Source organism: Notamacropus eugenii, chromosome 3, assembly GCF_028372415.1.
Source record: "Notamacropus eugenii isolate mMacEug1 chromosome 3, mMacEug1.pri_v2, whole genome shotgun sequence".
Lineage (NCBI taxonomy): Eukaryota > Metazoa > Chordata > Mammalia > Diprotodontia > Macropodidae > Notamacropus > Notamacropus eugenii.
The window spans coordinates 214392630-214412943 of record NC_092874.1 but is presented as its reverse complement, the minus strand read 5'-3'; the positions used below and the strand labels follow the sequence as shown (position 1 = coordinate 214412943).

The 20314-nt window shown below is 35.1% G+C and overlaps 1 protein-coding gene across 1 annotated transcript in view; it reads right to left on the bottom strand.

The window, feature by feature from the left end:
• PKP2 (plakophilin 2) overlaps nt 1-20314 on the bottom strand; it is a 117239-nt gene that overhangs the window by 17619 nt on the left and 79306 nt on the right. The window contains exon 7 of the mRNA XM_072654339.1: nt 13321-13438. Within this exon, the coding sequence (XP_072510440.1) occupies nt 13321-13438 (118 nt within the window). The remainder of the gene's footprint in view (nt 1-13320; nt 13439-20314) is intronic.

Here is a 20314-nt window from a genome sequence, read left to right as displayed (position 1 = left end):
GTTGAGCCACATTCAAGATAACACAAGATTTAGCAGTTTTTACATTAAAGGACTGGAGGACTTGGAATATGATATCTTTGAAGACAAAGGAGCTAGAATTATAAATATGAGTTGCCTGCCCAATTAAACTGAATATAATCCCTGAGGGGGGAAAATTGATATTCAATGAGATAGAGGACTTCCAAGCATTCTTGATAAAAAGTACAGGGTTGAATACAAAATTTGACTTTCAAATACAAGACTCAAGAGAAGCATAAAAATGTAAACAAGAAAGGGAAATAACAAGGTTAAACTGTTTGTATTCCTACAAGGGAAGATGATACTTGTAATAAGACCTTTCTCATTGTTAGGACAGTTAGAAGGACAGAAGACTAGAAATAGAGGGAAAAGGTGTGAGTTCGATATGAAGGTATGACATCTCAAAAATAAAATTCAAGGGTGAGGGAGGAATGTTCTGGGAGAATGAGAGAGGTAGAATGGGGTAAATTATTTCACATAAAAGAGGCAAGAAAAAGCTTTGAAAGTAGAGGAGAAGAGGGGGGAGGTGAGAGGGAATGAATCAACCTTACTTTCATCAGTATTGACTTAAAGAGGAATAACATATACATTCAATTGGATATGGAAATTTATTTTAGATGGGGATGATACAAAATGGGAGACAGATTGGGGGAGTGAATGAACTTTACTCTTATCAGAATTGGCTCAAAGAAGGAATAACATACACATGCAACTGAATTTAGAAATCTATTTTACTCTACAGGAGAGTAGGAGGGGAAGGGGATAAGAGAAGAATGGGATAATAAGAATAAAAATAAGAGTAACAACAGCAACAATAATAATAACAATTCTGCATGCAGTCAGAAAGAAAGAATGCTCAGAAATTATAGCCAGGCTCACACAATATTAAGCAGTTACCACTAAATGAGTAGAGAACATGAAACATACCATTAAAAAAATAACAACCAAAAATAATTTACCCAGCAATACTGAGTATAATTCTACAGGGGAAACATGAATCATCAGTGAAATAGAGGACTTTCAAGAATTTCTGATGCGAACAGAGCTGAATAGAAACTTTGAAATACCAGGACAGGAGTTGAAACATAAAAAGATGAACTATTTGCATCGAATTGAGAAAGGGGTGATACAAATATCCCTTAGAACCCTAGCTAACATTAAGGGCTCCTAGAGCAGGAGATCCTAAGCCCCAGTGTGATGGAGCATGCAAACACCAACACTAGAACCCCTATGTGCTTTAGCATAACCAGGGGAACCAGCAGACTCCAGTTCTGAGAATCACCAGCTTAGTTCCGGGCAAACAGGCATCCTCCAGTGACCAGAACTCCACATGCTTCAGTGTAGCCCCAGGGAAACACAGAAACAGCCCACTGGGTGCACATGCCAAACACCACCACTAGGACCCCAGCTCAGCAACAAGAAAGCTGCTAGACACTTAAATACTCTAGCAACACCAGCTACCCCTACCCTCTCCCCTCAATACAGCACCAGATACAAGGAGCATCAGGGCAACATCAGCAAATCACCAGATAAACAGCTAGGGTTTGCAGTCAGTGGTACCAGAAGCCTGAGATAGTGCCCCTTCTACTCCAGATGCAGAGCTCAAATTTAAAAGAAAGGAAAAAGCTCCCCTCCCTCAACCAAAAAAAATAAGCAAGAAAAGAATCTGATCACAGAAAGTTCTTATGGTGAGAGAAGACCAAGACACAAACTCAGAAGAAAACAACAATGTCAAAATATCTAAGGGTAATACTCCAAAGAAAAATGGAAAGTGGTCTCAAGCTCAGAAAGAACTCTTGGAAGAACTCCAAAAGAGCTTAAAAATCATATAAGAGAGGTAGATGAAAAATTGGGGAAAAAATGAGAATGATGAAAGAAAATTATGAAAAAAAGAGTCAACAGCTTGGAAAATTGCTTAAAAAGCAGAATTGTCTACATGGAAAAGGAGATACTAAAATCCAGAAGAAAACCAACTCCTTAAATAGTGCAACTGGCCAAATGGAAAAGACAATAAAAGCTAACTGAGGAAAACAATACCTTAAATGTTAGAATTAGGCAAGTGGAAGCCAATGACTCTATGAGATATCAAGAATCAAACAATTCAAAAGAATGAAGAGAAATGGAAGAAAAATGTAAAATACCCCATGGGAAAAACAATCGACTTGGAAATAGATCCAAATGACATTTCAGAATGCCTAGCTTACTTCACAGCCCCACCCACACTGCATCAGTGAGCTTGTTGTCCTGAAACCCTTCCTACAATTTTCACATTCTTCTTTTCCTTCTTTTTTCTCAACATAAAGGGGAGTTGAAACTTCATAATTGCTTTGGTTTGCATTTTGCTAATTATTAGTCATTCAAAGCATTCTTGGTGCAGTGGTTACAACACTAGAACTAGAGGTAGGAAGACCTGCATTCAAATCTATCAGAAGCTTACTAACTTTGTGACTATGAGCAAGTCATTTAATCACTGTCTACCTTGGTTTCCTCAAATGTAGATGTAGGTAAAAATGCACCTATCCTGCAGGGTTGTTGTGAAGATCAAATAAGTTAATAGTTAAAGCAGTTAGCATAGTGCCTGGCACATAGTAGGAGTCTAATAAATGTTTATTTCCTTCCCCTTCTTGTGGATTTTCTTCTTTGAAAACTGTTCCCCTAAAGGCTGCTTTGTATGCATTCCACATATATTGGTATGTTGTGTCATTTTCTTTGATGCTATCTATTGTCAATTGTTTCTATAATTTGTTATTTAGCCTACATCTCATCAATGCTCCCTGCTACTGGAGCCTGTCCCTTCTGCTGACTGGAGAGAGAGGAGAGTGGAAAAGGGAGAGCACCTCTTGGATCTTCTATGTAAGGAGAGCTCTCAGGGCAGCCATCTTATCATTTATCATCTGGACTTCATCAAACTTTCTGGAATCTCATCATCCTGCAATTTCATTATAATGAATCACATGAATCCTGAAATTCATACCTGCTCACAACCCCCTACCCCAAGCTAGATATTCTTGCCCTGCTATTTGTTTTTTAATTCAGCTGAAGCACAATATATTTTATTTTAACCCTGTGTGAATATGTATGTTTCATGTGAATTTCTTTTTCTTAACCCTAATTCTGCTCTCTTCTGTCTCATGCAAGAGTTCATCCCATTTACATTTGTAGTTACAAATTGTGTGTTTTTATTCATCTAATTCTCTAATGCTTTTCCTTCATTTCCCCCTCAACATCCTCTTTACAAAGAAGAGTGGCATTTGAGGAAGAATGAGTACAGCAATAATCTTCTATGCTCTATGCAATCTATTTATATCCCCTGCCCCTCCTCTCTTCCCCTGAGCCATCCATAAAGGACAAATTCTGTTTTTCTTTATTTCCTTTTAAATCCCTTTTTATGATCTAAGCTAAGGTCTGAATTTGTTTTGCTTATGACTAACCCACCATGAACCTATTCCCTCTTATCCTTCCCCCCCCCCCCAGTTCCTTCCTGTTTCCTGTAAAATTGAATGTATATGTTCTACCCTCTTTTGACCAATTCAGATAAAAGTGAGTCTCAAATGACACCTCTTTTCCTCACCCCTTCCTCTTTGTATATAGTCTTCCACCTGTGAATACTCATTGTGTGAGATAATAAGATTCCTCTCTTTCTTCTCCATTTCTTCTGTGGTGTATTCCTTTTTCTCCCTCTTATTTTAAGATTATCCAAATATAATAAAGCCACTCCCAGGCCCTTTGCCTTAACTCCCCTTATGACCTTTGGGGCTCTGAACATTTATCTCTTCTCCAATTATAATGTAAAGACTTCAACATTGCATCATCCCTTCCAATTGCTCAAATGTATTTAGCTTTTCATGTTTCTTTTGACACCTGTGTTAGCTTTTCAAAAATGTCTCTACAATGCTATTATTTTCATCAGAATGATTGGAAGTTATTTTTCATTAAAAAAACTATCCTTACCTCACCCACACCCATACCCACCCTTGTTCTTTGTAGAATAACTTGTAGTATTGAACAGTAAAGTTATAAGTTTTTATGGGGCTATAAATGCCTTTGAGCATATCAAATTCCAATCTCCTTCCTTTATGTGGTTGCTGCCAAACCTTCTGTAATCCTAATTGTGACTCTTCACTGTTGAATATTTTCTTTCTAGCTGCTGGGGCTATCTTTTTCATGGACCTGGAGTGTCTGGATTTTGGATATGATATTCCTGAAAATTCTTCATTTTGGAATTTTGTTCATGTGGTTAACTGGTGGATTCTTTTTTTTTAAAAAAAAATTTATTGGGACTTCCAGGAGTCAAGAGGTTGGAGTGAGCAGTAAGTTGCTCTCACTCTCCTTTACTGACCTTGAAAAACCCAGAAAATACTGCCCCCAGAAAAATCCTGGAACAGTGGAGTCCGCAGAAAGATGAGGTGCAGCAGTTTTTTATCTCAGGAAGCTAGGGGAAATTAACAGGGGAGGTCTCTCTTGCTGTGGCTGAAGGGAACCAGTACAGGATGAGAGGTGTCCAGGCAAGTCAGCAGCAAGTCACACTTCAGCAAACCAGCAGGAGATCCTGAGCCCCGGGTGGTGGAGCCAGAAAGCACCAATACCAGGACCCTTACATGCCTTCATACAGCCAGAGCAATCGGCAAACATCAGCATAGAGAACCACCACTTGCACTGTGGATAGGCATCCACCAGAGGCTGAGCCTACCCAAGCTCTAGCACAGCCCTGGGGGAGGAAGAGATGTCTATTCCTCTCCCACATCTCAGTCTGTGAGCCGCAATGTAACCCTGGGAAAACTCAGAACAACCTCACCTGGCCTTGGCACTAACCAGCTAGGTCTAGCTCAGCACCAGGTAAGTTATAGCATTATTCAAATTCCAGTTGCCACAAACAGTGACCACAGAATACAAAACCAGTAAAGAGACCTGTATCCCCCAACACAAAAAGTGTGGGACAGAGTGTCCTGTGCCCCAAAAGCAGAGATCCTACTTTAAAAGCCAGGAAAATGGCAAACACAATGAGCAAAAAGCAACTTAGAAAAGCAAAGATCATACATTCTTATTATGGGGATATAGAAGATGAAAATACATATTTAGAAGAGGACACCATTGTCACCATAGCCATATCTGAAACCTCAAAGGGGAATATGAACTGGCCTCAAGCCCAAAAAGCCTTCTTGGAATAACTAAGGAAGGATTTTAAAAGTCAAATTAGAGAGGTAGAAGAAAAATTGAACAATTTCTTTAAAAATACAATTGACAAAATGGAAAAAAAAATCACTAAAGAAAACAACTCCTTAAAAAGTAAAATGGTCAAATGGAAAAGGAGGCACAAAACTAACTGGAGGAAGCAATTCATTAAAAATTAGAATTGGGCAAATAGAAGCTAATGACTCTATGAGGCATTAAGAAACAGTCAAATAAAAACAAAAGAATGAAAAATACAAGAAAATGGGAAAACAACTGACCTGGAAAACTGATACAGGAGAGATAATCTGAGAATTATTCATCTACTGGAAAGTCATGATGTAAAAAAGAGCCTGGACAGTTTCTAACAAGAAATTATAAAGAAAAACTGCCCCAGGGTCCTAGAGCCAGAGGTTAAATAGTCATCAAAAGAATCCACCGATCACCTCCTGAAACAGATTCCAAATTGAAAACACCAAGAAATATAGTAGTCAAATTCCAGAATTATCAGGTAAAGGAGAAAATACTGTAAGCAGTTAGGAAAAAAAAATGAAAATATTGGGGAACTACAATCAGGATCACACAGGATCTTGCAACTTCTACATTAAAAGATCAAAGTGCTTGGAACATGGTATTCTGTAAGGTCAAGGCGCTTGGATTACAACCAAGGATCAACTACTCAGCAAAACTGAGCATAATCTTTCAAGCAAGGAGATGGACATTCAATGAAATAGGGGACTTCCAGAACTTCCTGATGAAAAGATCACAACTCAATGGAAAAATTGATCTTCAAATGTAAGACTCAAGAGAGGCATTAAAAGGTAAACAGGAAAAAAATGTGTTATTCAATAAGGGCATATTGTTTACATCTCTACCTGGGTAGATGATACTTGTAACTCTTGAGAATTAGATCTTTATTACAACATGTAAAGAGCTATACATAGACAGAAGGTATGGATATAAATCAACTTATGTAATGATAAAAAACCCAATTAAGGGGTGAAAAGGTATTGTAATGGGAGAAGAGGAAAGGAGGAGGCAGAAAAGGGTAAATTACATCCCATGAAGAGGCATAAAACATTATAGTAGAGGAAAATGACCATTGTTTGAACTTTAGTCTTAATAGATTTGGTTCAAACAGGGAATAACATAGTTAAGTATAGAAATCTAACTTGCCCTAAAGGCAGTAGGAGGGGAAAGGGGAAAAAAAAGGGAGAGGGTGGTTAGAAGGGAGGGAAGAAATATTAAGAGAAAAGGAAAAGAAAAGGGAGAGGGGTTGGTAGAAGGGAGGGAAGACTGATGGAGGTGGTAGTGAAAAGCAAAACTCTAGTGAGGTGGGAAAGAGAGAAAGAAGAAATAAAAAGAATAAATGGGGGGCAAATAGGATGGAGAGAAAGACATATATAGTAATCTTAACTGTAAATGTGAACCTATCACAAGAATAATACACTTTGATCAGGTAAGATTTGTACCAGGAATGCAGGGCTGGTTCAATATGAGGAAAATTATCAGCATAACTGATCATATCAACAACAAAACAGAAATCATATGATTATCTCATATATGCAGAAAAAGCTTTTGACAAAATACAAAACCCATTTCTATTAAAAACAATAGAGAGCATAGGAATAAATGGAGCCTTCCTTAAAATAATAAGTAATATCTACCCCAAACCATCAGCAAGCATTATATGTAATGGGGATAAAGTAGATGCATTTCCAATAAGATTGGGGATGAAATAAGGATGTCCATTATCACCACTGTTATTCAATATGGTACTAGAAATGTTAGCTTTAGCAATGAGAAGAAAAAGAAATTGAAGGATGTAGAAAAGGCAAAGAAGAAATTAAATTATCACTCTTTACAGATGATATTATGAAATACTTAGAGAATCCAGTAAAAAACTACTTGAAATAATAAACAATTTCAGCATAGTTGCGGAATATAAAATAGACCCACAAAAATCACTGGCATTTCTATATATTACTAACAAAGCCCAACAGCAAGAGATAGAAAGAGAAATCCCATTTAATATTACTATAGACATTATAAAATATTTTGAAATCTATCTGCCAAAACAAACACAGGAACTATATGAACACACTTACAAAACACTTTTCACACAAATAAAGTCAGTTCTACATATTTGGAAAAACATCAGTTGTTTATGAGTAGGCTGAGCTCATATGATAAAAATGACAATTCTACCTGAATTGATTTATTCAGTGTCATACCAAGCTATCAAAAAGTTATTTTATGTAGCTGGAAAAAATAATATCAAAATTCATCTGAAAGAACAAAAGATCCAGAATATCAAAGGAACTAATGAAAAGAAACACTAGGGAAAGTGGGCTACCCATATTAGATTTTAAATTGTACTGTAAAGAAGTGATCATCAAAACAACTTGGTACTAGCTAAGAAATAGAGGGGAAAATCAGTGAAATAGGCTAGGTGCACAAGATTCAGTAGTCAATGACATAGTAATCTATTGTTTGAGAAACCCACAGACCCCAGCTTCTAGGATAAGAGCTCACTATTTGACAAAAACTGCTAGGAAAACTTGAAAATAGTATGGTGGAAGTTTGACATAGACCAATGCCTGACACCTTATACCAAAATAAAGTCCAAGTGGGTACATGATTTACATATAAAGGGTGATACTATAAGCAGATTAGAGGAGTGAGGAATAGTTTATCTGTCAGATTTATGAAGAATGGAAGAATTTATGGCCAAATAAGAGATAGAGAACATTATGAAATGCAGAATGGATAACTTTGATTAAATTGAAAAGTTTTTGCACAAACAAAGCCAATGCAACCAGGATTAGGAGGGAAGCAGAAAACTGGGAATCTTAATTTTAAATTATTTTATTTGTTTTCAGTTTTCTACTATCATTTCCATGTATCTTAGATATTTTCCCTTGCCTCCCCCTCCTTCCTCCCTCCCTCACCACTCCCTCCCAAAAATGGTTTGCAATCTTATATTAGTTCTACACATACATTCCTATTAAATTCATTTTCACCTGATTCCTGTTGCATAGAAAAATTACAATGAATGAGAGAAATCATAAAACAAAACATAACACAATAGAAAATGGTCTGTGATTCAATTCCATCGTTCTTTCTTTGGATGTGGAAGGCATTTTGCCTCAAGAGTGCATTGGGAATTTTTTAGGTCCTTGCATTGCTGTGAAGGACTAAGTCTACCAGAAAAATTTCTCACACACTGTGGTTGTTGCTGTGTACAACGTTCTCCTGGTTCTGTTCCTTTCACTCAGCATCAGTTCATACAAGTCCTTCCAGGCTTCTCTGAGGAAAGAATTTTTGCAAGTATCTTGGATAAAAGCCTCATTTCTAAATAGAGAACTGAGTCAAATTTATAAGACTACAAGTGATTCCCCAATTCATAAATGTCAAAGGATATGATCAGACAGTTTTCAGAGGAAGAAATTAAAGCTATCTATAGTTATATGAAAAATGCTCTGAATTACTGTTGATTAGAGAGATGAAAATCAAAACAAATCTGAGGTACCACATCACACTCATCAGATTGGCTAACATGACACAACAGAAAGATGATAAATGTTGGAGAAGATGTGGGAAAATTGGAACACAAATTCATTGTTGGTGGAGTCATGAACTGATACAAGCATTCTGGAGAGCAATTTGGAACTATGTCCAAAGGACTATAAAAATATGCACACCCTTTGACCCAACAATACCACTTCTAGGACTGTATTCCAAAAAGATAAAAAAAATGGGGAAAAGACCCACATGTATAGAAATATTTATAGTGACACTTTTTGTGGTAGTAAAGAACTGGAAATTGAGGGAATGACTGAACAAGTTATGATATATGAATGTAATGAAATACTATTGTGCTATAAGAAATGATGAAAAGGCAGACTTCAGAAAATCTTGAAAAGACTTATATGAACTGATGCTTAGTGAAGTGAGCAGAACCAGGACAACATTATACACAGTAAATGAACATTTACTTCCAGAAGTTTTAAATTTTCTCCCCCTCCCCTAGATGATATACAACCTGATATAGGCTCTACAGGTATATTTCTATTAAACATATTTTTACATTAGTCTTGTATAGAAAACTTAAAACTTAGGAAGTAAATGTTTAAAATTAAAATTAAATAAACTTATTAAAAATTATTTAGTATTTTATTTTTTCCCTAGTTACATGAAAAAATAATTTTTAACATTACTTTTTCAAAGTTTGATTTCCAAGTTCTCTCCCTTTCTTCTTTCCCAATGAGAAGGGAAGCAATTTGGTATAGGATATACATGTGTAGTAATGCAAAATATATCCATAATACTCATGTTGTGAAAGAAAATATAAACAAGAAAAAACTTAAGAAAAGTAAAGTAAAAAAGTATGCTTCAATATGCATTCACATACTATCAGTTCTTTTTTAGGGATGGGATAAGCACTTTTCATCATAAATCCTTCAGAGTTGTCTTGAATTGTTGTATTGCTGAGAATAGCTAAGTTATTCACAGCTGATCATCTTATTGTTGTTACTTTGTACACAGTATAATTCACTTTGCCTCAGCCCATCCAAACCTTTCCAGGTTTTTCTGAGAGCATCCTGCTCATCATTTCTTACAGTACAATAGTGTTCCATCAGTATCACATGCCACAATTTGTTCATTAATTCCCATCAATTGATTGGTGGGCATCCCCTTAATTTTACACTCAGAAAAGAGCTGCTATAAATATTTTTATGCATATAGGTCTCTTTCCTTTTTGTTTTTGTTTTTAACTCTTTTGGGGTACAGACCTAGTAGAGATATTGCAAGATCAAAAGGATATGCATGGTTTCATAGCCCTTTGGGCATATTCCAAATTGACCTACAGAATGTTTGAATCAATTCACAACTCCATCAATAATACTTTTAAGTCTTATTTTTCCTAAATCTCCTCCAACATTTGTCATTTACTTTTTCTGTCCTATTAGTCAATCTAATAGGTATGAGAGTAGTACCTCAGAATTGTTTTAATTTGCATTTCTCCAATCAATAGTGAAAGTATTTTTTCATACGGCTATAGATTGCTTTGATTACTTCATCTGAAAACTGATCATATCTTTCCATCACTTACTTATCACTTGGGGAATGACTCTGATTTTTACAAATTTGACTCGGTTCTCTATATGTTTGAGAAATGAGGCCTTAATTAGAGAAATTTGCTTCCAAATTTTTTTTTCACAATTACTATTGCTACCTGTACTTCCTTACAGTCTATCTCTCCAGGTTTATTTTATTCTCTCTCCTTTCACCCTGTCCCTCCTCAAAATTATTTTCCTTCTGACTACTCCCTGCCCCAATCTGCCCTCCCTTCTATCATCCCTGAAGAATTATACTCCATTTTGCTAGGTAGATTATTTTTGGTTGTTTTTTCTTTTTAATGGTATGTTTCATGTTCTCTGCCCCTTTAGTGGCAGCTACTAAATATTGTGTGATCCTGGCTATAGTTTCTGAGCATTCTTCCTTTCCAGCTACATGCAGAATTGTTGTTGTTAGTTTTTTTATTGCCTGGAAGCTTTAAATCTTAGAGTTCTCATTTTAGAGTATCTATTAGGAAATGACTAGTGGATTTTTTTATATATTCATTTTTATCCCTTGTTCTAACATGCATAGGCATTTTTCTTTCATTATTTCTTGAAATATGATAATCAGAGTTAAATTTTTTTAAATCATCACTTTCAAGTAGTCCAAGAATTCTTGAATTCTCTTTCCTTGACTTTTTTCCCCCAGATCAATTTTTGACGTGATATAGCTTTTATTTTCATCTATTTTTTTCAATTTTTGAACTAGCTTTCATGTTTCTTGTTAAATTAACTTCTAGTTGGTTCATTATAATTTTCAAGTAAACTGTTTTTGCATCAGGTTCTCTTGTGCTAAGCTGTTAATTTTCTTTCCAATTCTATTGGAAACTGTCATTTCTAGCTGACATTTCTTTTCCAACTCCTTCCTAATTTTAATCATTCCTCAAATAGGACCTTTTCAACTCTTTAGGAACTTTTGCTTAATTTCTTCTAGGAATTCTAGTTCACAGACAAGCTGTATTTTCTCTTTGAGGATTGGCTTGAAGGTGTTTTGGAATTATTCTCCTTTCTAGAGTATGAATCTTGGGCAACCCTGACATCACAATAATTCTTTACTTTTTTTTTGTTTGTCCACTCATTCTTCATTTTATTTCTTGGATTGGGACTTTATGTATGAACTAGAAGTTTCAAACTTCTGATGGGATTGTAGTAGCCTTGTCAGATTTTGGCAAACAATTTGGAACTATGCTCAAAGGCATACCTTTGCATACCTTTTGTTCTAGCAATACCACTCTTACATTTGTATCCCACAGAGATTAAAAAAGGCTGGTTGGGGAGAAAGGACTTATTTGTACAATTGAGAGGATGTCCAGCATTTGGAGAATGGCTGAACAAACTGTAGTATATGATTGTGATGCAATACTATTGTGCTATAAGAAATGATTAGCAGGATGCTCTCAGAAAAACCTAGAAAGACATAAATGAACTGATGCAAAGTGAAATGAGCAGAACCAGATTAAAACATTGTTCTCAATAACAGCAACAATGTATGATGATCAACTGTGAATGACTTAGCTCTTTTTAGCAATATAATGAGGAAAAATCCAGAGTTCTCACATCCAGAGAACTAATGGAGTCTGAATGCAGACAGGAGTATACTATTTTTCACTTTATTTTTTGCATATTTTTTTTCTTTTGTCTTGTTTCTTCCTTCATAACATGACTAATATGGAAATGTTTTACATGATTGCACAGATATAATCTACATCAAATTGTTTACCATTTTAGAGAGGATACAGGGAGGGCAGAAGAGAGAAAATTTGGAACTCAAAATTTAAAAAAATATTAAAAATTGTCTTTACATGTAATTATGAAAAAAATACTATTAGAAAAAAGGAATGCTCAGAAATCCTTTATTTCATTAGAGGTTCATTTTCCCCCCTCTAGCATTATATTCAGCTTTTCAGGGTAGGTTGTTCTTGACTGTGTTTATTTTGTTTGTCTTTTAGAATGAGAAAATATAAAATTTCTGTACACTTTGGTAGAAGCTGCCAAATCTCATATGATCTTGGCTGTAATTTGTTGATACTTGAACTTCTGATGTTTGAAGTTCTTTTTCTTTGATGACAATTTTGCCTCTGACATTCCTGGCACTTTTCCTCTTGAGGTTTTGTTTTGGATAGCAATAGTTGGATTTTTTTTTTCATCTTGCCTTCTGATTCTAAACAGGTTATTAATTTCTTAAAATTTACTAGTCAAGCTTTTAAAATTCCTTCATGATTTTGGAGTCCACTGATTTTTAGATGATCTCTCCTCAATTTGTTTTCTAGATCAGCTTTTTTACACTATTTACCTTTATTTTCTTCATTTTCTCAATCTTTCATTTTCTCAATCTATTTAATATTTCTTGTCATTTCATGGATTTACTGTTTTTAATTTGGCCAATTCTAATTTTCTGGGAGTTCAATTCTTGAGTAAGGTTTACCATTATATGTTCCAAAGTATTAACTATTCTTGCCATTTTTTCCTCCCTACTTATTGCACTTTATATCTGATTTAATTTCTTTCAGGCTCTCTTCTAGTCCTTGAAGCATGGACATTCTTTTTCCTATGACTCTACTTGACTTTGTTATGGATTTTTTCTCTTCATCTAGATTGACCCTTTGGACTTCTCTGGGTACAAGATATTTCTTCATCATGTTTCGTATCTTTTTCTCCCTGTTTATTTATATCTCCAGACTCAGTTTATGGATTAAATACTTATGTTAAGAGTCAATGTTAAGTCATGTTAGAAAGTATCCCTGATTAGTGCTATGTAAAATATTATTTAGATTGATAGATTATTAGGGATCAGTTAATACGATGCTAACTATCCCATGAAAAGATATTTTAGTAAGAAAGGAAGGTACATGTCAGCAGTGTAAGAGGTTGGGATACTGGGTTTTAGTTAGACAAATCACACAAGTAAAAGACCACATATAAATACTAGCACCTACTGAGAATAACTTATGCCAAGACAATGACAATCTTTGTGCAAAGAATTGTCTCTCGTTGATTTGTCTTGATTTACCTTATCATCTGGCTGATAATCTGCAATGGTTCCTCTAACATAATGCACAAGAGAATCTACCAATCCTTCACATCTTCTCATCACTTTCCTTCCATCAGGTCCAGCAGAACTCATATTTCTGTTAAATAAGAGGTAAAATCACAAGAAATCCATTATGAGTGAAGTGGTACTTTTTCACTTAAATCTCTTTCCTGTGTTGCTTCAATTCATTGATCAAGCACTAGACATTATGCTAAACACTGGGTATATAAAGACAAAAACAAAACCCATCTGTGCCCTTAAGGTGCTTATACGTTATGGGGTGAGACAATACATACATACATACATACATACATACATACATACATACATACATATATATATGTATATATAATAGTATTTGCAAAATGAGTACAAGATCATTATGAGGAGAGGTTTTATGTAGAAGGTGAGACTTGAGCTGAGTCTCGAAAGATAACAAGGATTGTAAGAGACACAAATGACAGGAAAGTTCATTCCAGGAAAAGGAGACAATTAGTTCAAAAGCAAGGAGATAAGTAAGGGTCTCATGTGTGAACACCAAGTTGGTTAGATTATATCATGAAGGGAAGAGTTATGTAATAAGACTGGGAAGGTTGGTAGGTTAGGACTGGGTTGTGACTTTAAGTTTCAGGCAGAGGAGGCTATATTTTATCTTAGAGGTAGTAAGTATCCATTGGAGTTTATTGAGTAGAGAAGTGACTTCATTAGATCTAAAAAAGAGAAGATGTGGGAGAGTTGGAACACTAATTCATTGTTGGTGGAGCTGTGATCTGATCCAACCATTCTGGAAAGCAATTTGGAACTATGCCCAAAGGGCTACATAAATATTCATACACTTTGACCCAGTAATACTGTTTCTAGGACTGAATCCCGAAGAGATCATAAAAATGGGAAAGGGTCTCACATGTAGAAAAATAGTTATAGCAGCACTCTTTGTGGTGGTCAAAAACTGGAAATCAAGGGGATGTCAATCAATTGGGGAATGGCTGAATAAATTGTGGTGTATGAATGTAATGGAATGCTATTGTGATATAAAAAATGATGAACAGGAAGACTTCAGAGAGGCCTGGAAAGACTTATATGAACTGATGGTGAGTGAAAGGAACAGAACCAGGAGAACTTTGTACACAGCAACAACCACAGTGTGTAAGAATTTTTTCTGGCAGACTTAGAACTTCATTGCAATGCAAGGACTTAAAAAGTTCCCAATGGTCTTAAGGCAAAATGCCTTCCAAATCCAGAGAAAGAACCATGGAATTCAATCGCAGAATATAGTAGACCATTTTCTTTTGTATTATGTTTTGGTCGTTTTATGATTTCTCCCATTCATTTTAATTCTTCTATGCAATATGACTAAGGTGAAAATACATTTAATAGGAATGCATGTGTAAAACCTATTTAAAACTGTATGCTGTCTCAAGGAGTGAGGGGGGAGGGAGGGGAAAAAAGCTAAGTTATATGGAAGTGATTGTAGAACACTGAAAACAAAGAAAATAATTTAAAAAAATAAAATAAGAGGACTGGACTTAGTAAATATTTGTGCCTCTTCCAGCTCTAGAATTCCAAGTAACTATATGGTCTCAGGGTTATCATTCTGAACATCAATTCTCATCAAATAATTCTGTAAATATGACTTGTTCCAAAAATCCTTCTCTAAACCTCAGTTGTCTCACCTTTTGGATGAGAAGAGGGGAGAAATTTGTTTTGCTATCTTGTCTATGCTTGAGGTATAGAGACTACTCTTGGATCTTGACCCAACAGTGATTGACAAAGAAGCTTTAACTTATTCCTTTTTTTGTGATCTGGTCTGATCTGTCCTCCTTAGGCAGTATGGTGGCTCTCCACTTTCAGGGGCTCACCATATTTCTTCCAGACAGTGCAGACCTACTGCAGCTCAGAATTCCCAAAGTTAAGTGATCTACCACCTTCAGCCTTTCCTAGTATCAGGAAGTAGCATAAGCATGACTACCATGTTCCATGCACCTTATGTATTGTTCATACATATTAATCAAGTAGTGCCATGCACTTATTAGGAATGCAGTGCTATGTGAGGAATCATGGGTGACACAAAAACAAGATATTGTTCCTACTCTAAAAGACTTTGCAATCTTGCTGAGGAAACAAGACTAAAATATGAGAAAAAATTACAGCAGCGTTTCCCATTTAGTGATTCAGAAAGCCAAAGCAATGATGGCCCAAGGGGTTCATGCTAAAAATTTAGTGACCCTGTAAGCAGTAAGTAATTGCCCAACAGTATTACAAATATACTTTTCCTCCCTGACCACAAGTGTGTTTTAAGTATTGTAGATTTGTTTCTGCAGTGATATGAAATTTTCATGATCATGTGCACAATAATTTTGGCATTCAGACCCTGACCACTTATTGTATTATGTGCAATGTGTCCTTGTATTTTCGCAACCTGTCACTGGAGTTTTTCCAAACTAATAGGGCAAATGTATCCCCAATGGATGATTAAATAAATGTCCACACCTTCATTTGTGTTCCATATACTATTACTAGAATAGCTTGCTAGTTTCTCTGTTCCTGAGTTCCTGAGTCACCTCTCATCATCTGTGTAATCATGTGATCAATATAACATATGATTAATAGAACAATAGCATTCTTCTAGCCAGACTGTTAGAAAATCACGATTGTTGGGCATGTACATTATAAACTATCTTGAAAATATCATGGACTATTATAAACATTGCACAGAAACAAACCTTATCTTGCCTCTTGTTGAAGTATAGACCCTGTTTTCTAGTTTAAACTTATTCTCTTCTTATATTAGTATTCTTCTATCTGGCAGATTTTCAAATGAACTGGTTGGCAATACTAGTTAGTTTAGCAGAGTTTAGCTCATGTGTCAGTGGTAGCTCTTACTTCTAGAGAAATTTCTCACTAATAAACATTATAAAAACAAAGCAATAGATGCAATTTTAACTTTAAGGATATTTAATATAGTACTTGTCATTTGACAGTAGAAAAGCAAATATTTTGTTATAACTAGCTATTCATTTTCATTAATTAGGTAGGCAGCTAAATTAGAAAAAAATGAATTTCCACCTTTTTTTTATAAGCAGGAGAGCTTATAAAATTCTACTATGATTTTCAACCACATACTTGTATATTAGCATTTTTACTTTATACTCATTTTAAGTAAAAATTCAGAAATAAGTTTGACTGGAACCAGATTTAAAAATGTGTTTGGTGTCAAGCGAAATATTTTGAACCTTTCTTCAAATAAAAAGGTCCACCGTGGGGCTTAGGATTATTATGTTATATTAAACATCTCCCAAGTAGTAACTTATTTCATTTAAAATCTCACTTATATTTAACAAAATTTGTAAAATCAAATAATATAATATAGAGTCCTTCAGATGATAAGTAAAATAAATATATGAAGTCTTTCTGTATTACTTCTTTTAATGCTGAAAGAATATCTCATATAAAATATTCATGAATGTTTTTTAATTATATATGTATATACATATACATATATATAACAAATTTTAGACTTGTAATTAGAATTATTTAACAAATATTAATTTGGAGTTTTGGGGGGCAAAAATATTTCATCACTAAATCTAAAAGAAAATTTTGAGTAGTATATTAAATTATTCTGACAGTCTACACACATTTTGTTGTTGTTGTGGCTGAAAGGGGTTCATGAAACCAAAAATGTTGAGAGCCACTGAATTAGAATTATAGACATTGAATTTATAGACTACACACCAGAATGTATATTACAATTTTTATAATATGGCTGATGGAAGATTTCTTTGCTATCATTTGGCTTTCTTCTGAAATGGAATCATAGTGAGAAGAAAGGGAAATCTCATTCTACTGAATTACATACTGGTTAACTGGTGCATGTGTGTATGTGTGTGTATGTGTATAAGTAAATATGTATGTATAGGCTAGAAGGCAATTTTCCCTGTTATAAACAAACCAGAAACACTAAACACTAAAAATCTACAAACCCCTGAATCTGTATAGGTTTCTTTAAGAAATGATGCTCTCCACTTTTGTCTTTCCTTTCCACAGTTTTTCTTTTTATTTATTTATTATTATTTTTAATGGTTTACGATTGCTGCCATAAAATTAAGATTTTATCCCCCCCATACCTACCCCCCACTACTCCCCTTCCCTCACAACCGCACACAATTCTGTATAGGTTCTACATATACTTTCCTATTGAGTACATTTTCACAATAGTCATGCTATGTAGTCGAACTAAAATAAATGGAAGAAATCATATAACAAATCAAAACATGATACACAAAAACACGCATACACACAAACACGATCTGCTACATTCTGCAAATGACTTCCATATTTCTTTCTCTGAGTGTGGAAGGCATTTTGCCTTAGAAATCCACCATTGGGATTTTTTTTTAAATAAGTTCTTGCATGATTACGAAATTCCAAGTCTACCAGAAAAAACTCTCGCACACTGTGGTTGTTGCTGTGCACAAGGTTCTCCTGGTTCTGCTTCTTTCGCTCAGCATCAGATCATATAAAGTCCTTCCTGAAGTCTTCTTGTTCATCATTTCTTATGGCACAATAGTACTCCATTACATTCATATACCATAATTTATTCAGTCATTCCCCAATTGATGGGCATCCCCTTGACTTCCAGTTTTTGGCAACTACAAAGAGTGCTGCTATAAATATTTTTGTACATGTGGGACCCTTTCCCATTTTTATGATCTCTTGGGGATACAGTCCTAGTAGTGATATTGCTGGGTCAAAGGGTATACACATTTTTGTAGCCCTTTGGGCATAGTTCCAAATTGCTCTCCAGAATGGTTGGATGAGCTCATAGCTCCACCAACAATGAATTAGTGTTCCAATTCTCCCACATCCTCTCCAGCATTTATCATCTTCTTGTTCTGTCATGTTTGCCAATCTTATAGGTGTGATGTGGTACCTCAGAGTTGTTTTGATTTGCATCTCTCTAATCAAAAGTGATTTAGAGCATTTTTTCATATGAGTATAGATATCTTTAATTTCTTCCTCTGAAAATTGCCTGTTCATATCCTTTGACCATTTATCAATTGGGGAATGACTTGTATGATTATACATTTGAGTCAGGTCTCTATATATTCTAGAAATGAGGCCTTTATCCCCGAGCTTAGCTGTAAAAATTCTTTCCCAATTTACTACATCCTTCCGAATTTTGGTTGCATTGGGTTTGGTTGTGCAAAAACTTCTCAGTTTAATGTAATCAGAATTATCCATTTTGCATTTCATAATGCTTTCTATCTCTTCTTTAGTAAAAAATTCTTCCCTTCTCCATAAATCTGATAAATACACTATTCCTTGCTTCTCCTGTTTATTCATGGTATCAATCTTTATACCTAAATCATGTACCCATTTGGACTTTATTCTTGTGTACAGTGTCAGGTATGGGTCTATGCCTAATTTCCACCACACTGTTATCTAGTTTTCCCAGCAATTTTTGTCAAACAGTGAGTTCTTATCCCAGAAGCTGGGGTCCTTGGGTTTATCAAACAGGAGGTTGCTATATTCCTTGCCTACTGTGTCTTGAGCGCCAAGTCTATTCCACTTGTCTACCTCTCTGTTTCTTAGCCAATACCAAGTGGTTTTGATAATTGCTGCTTTATAGTACAATTTGAGGTCTGGTAGCGCTAGGCCACCTTCCTAAGCATTTCTTTTCATTAGTCCCCTTGATATTCTGGACCTTTTGTTCTTCCAAATGAATTTTGATAGTATTTTATCCAGCTCTAGAAAGTAATTATCTGATAGTTTAATTGGTATGGCACTAAATAAGTAAATTAATTTAGGTAGAAATGTCATTTTTATTATATTAGCACGGCCTACCCGTGAGCAATTGATGTTTTTCCACTTACTTAAATCTGACTTTATTTGTGCAAAAAGTGTCTTGTAATTGTGTTCATATACCTTTCCACATTTTTTCTAACGAACTCTGTTAAAATGAGAAAACTCACAATGCTGGGAAGAACTTTGAAAGATGTTTTCTAGTTCTATCTCCTAAGTTTACAGATGAAAGAACACTAAATATTCTCTCTTGTATTTGTCACACATATTTCCCAGAGTTTCAGTGGCTACCAGGCATACTTTGAAAAATTGGAGTTGTTTGACATAATCTCAGAATAAAATCTGACAGTCTGCCCTGAGTAGCTTTATTCAAGTCAAGTAAGAAAAAGCTGCCTCCAAAGTGGAATAGACTTTCTCTTTAAATGAGCTATTCGCAGGAGGCTAAACCAAGCTGCAAACAAGGAGAAACTGAGAGAGATAGTGTTTAACTTTTTTCTTCTGGTTTCTTCTGTAAACTTCCTGATATTACACATACTGGCCTACACTTGTTGCTTTCACTTGTTTCTACTAAAGACATATTGATTTGTAGTTTGCAAACTCCCATCTTCTCACCCTAACTTTTGCTCCTGTTTACATGCTGTCCAGGTAGCTTGGATTTAATATCATTAGTTCATCAGGGCAGCACAATTCTTCTTCTTAATCCTATTGAGGGCTTTGTTTTTGTAACACAAGTGAGAATATTTGAAGCCTATGGATTTTTTGCCCTCCTAGGTGAATCAAGGGTGAAAAAGATCTACGAGAAACCTAATTTGTCTGTCTTTTAGGTAAAAAATATAAAACATTCTGAGAAATAAAGGACAATGCTTTCAGAAACCTAACAAGGAGAAAATTCATAACCTTCTCAATACTCCATCTCTTAACTAAGAAAGTGTTCCGGATATCACTGATACTGACTAGGTCCACTACAAATTTATCAAATCTCAACTGGGTCCTCAACAAGCTAATTCTTTTTTTTCTCCTTAGTTGATTCTCTCTTCTGTTTACCACAACTGTTCTTCTGTCCTCAGATCTCTAACAGGACTTATTTCCCCTACCTTGTCAGCTGAGGACCTTGCCCCATATTTTTGGAGAAAATATGAGCTCCTTTTTCTTTCCTTCACCTCATCTT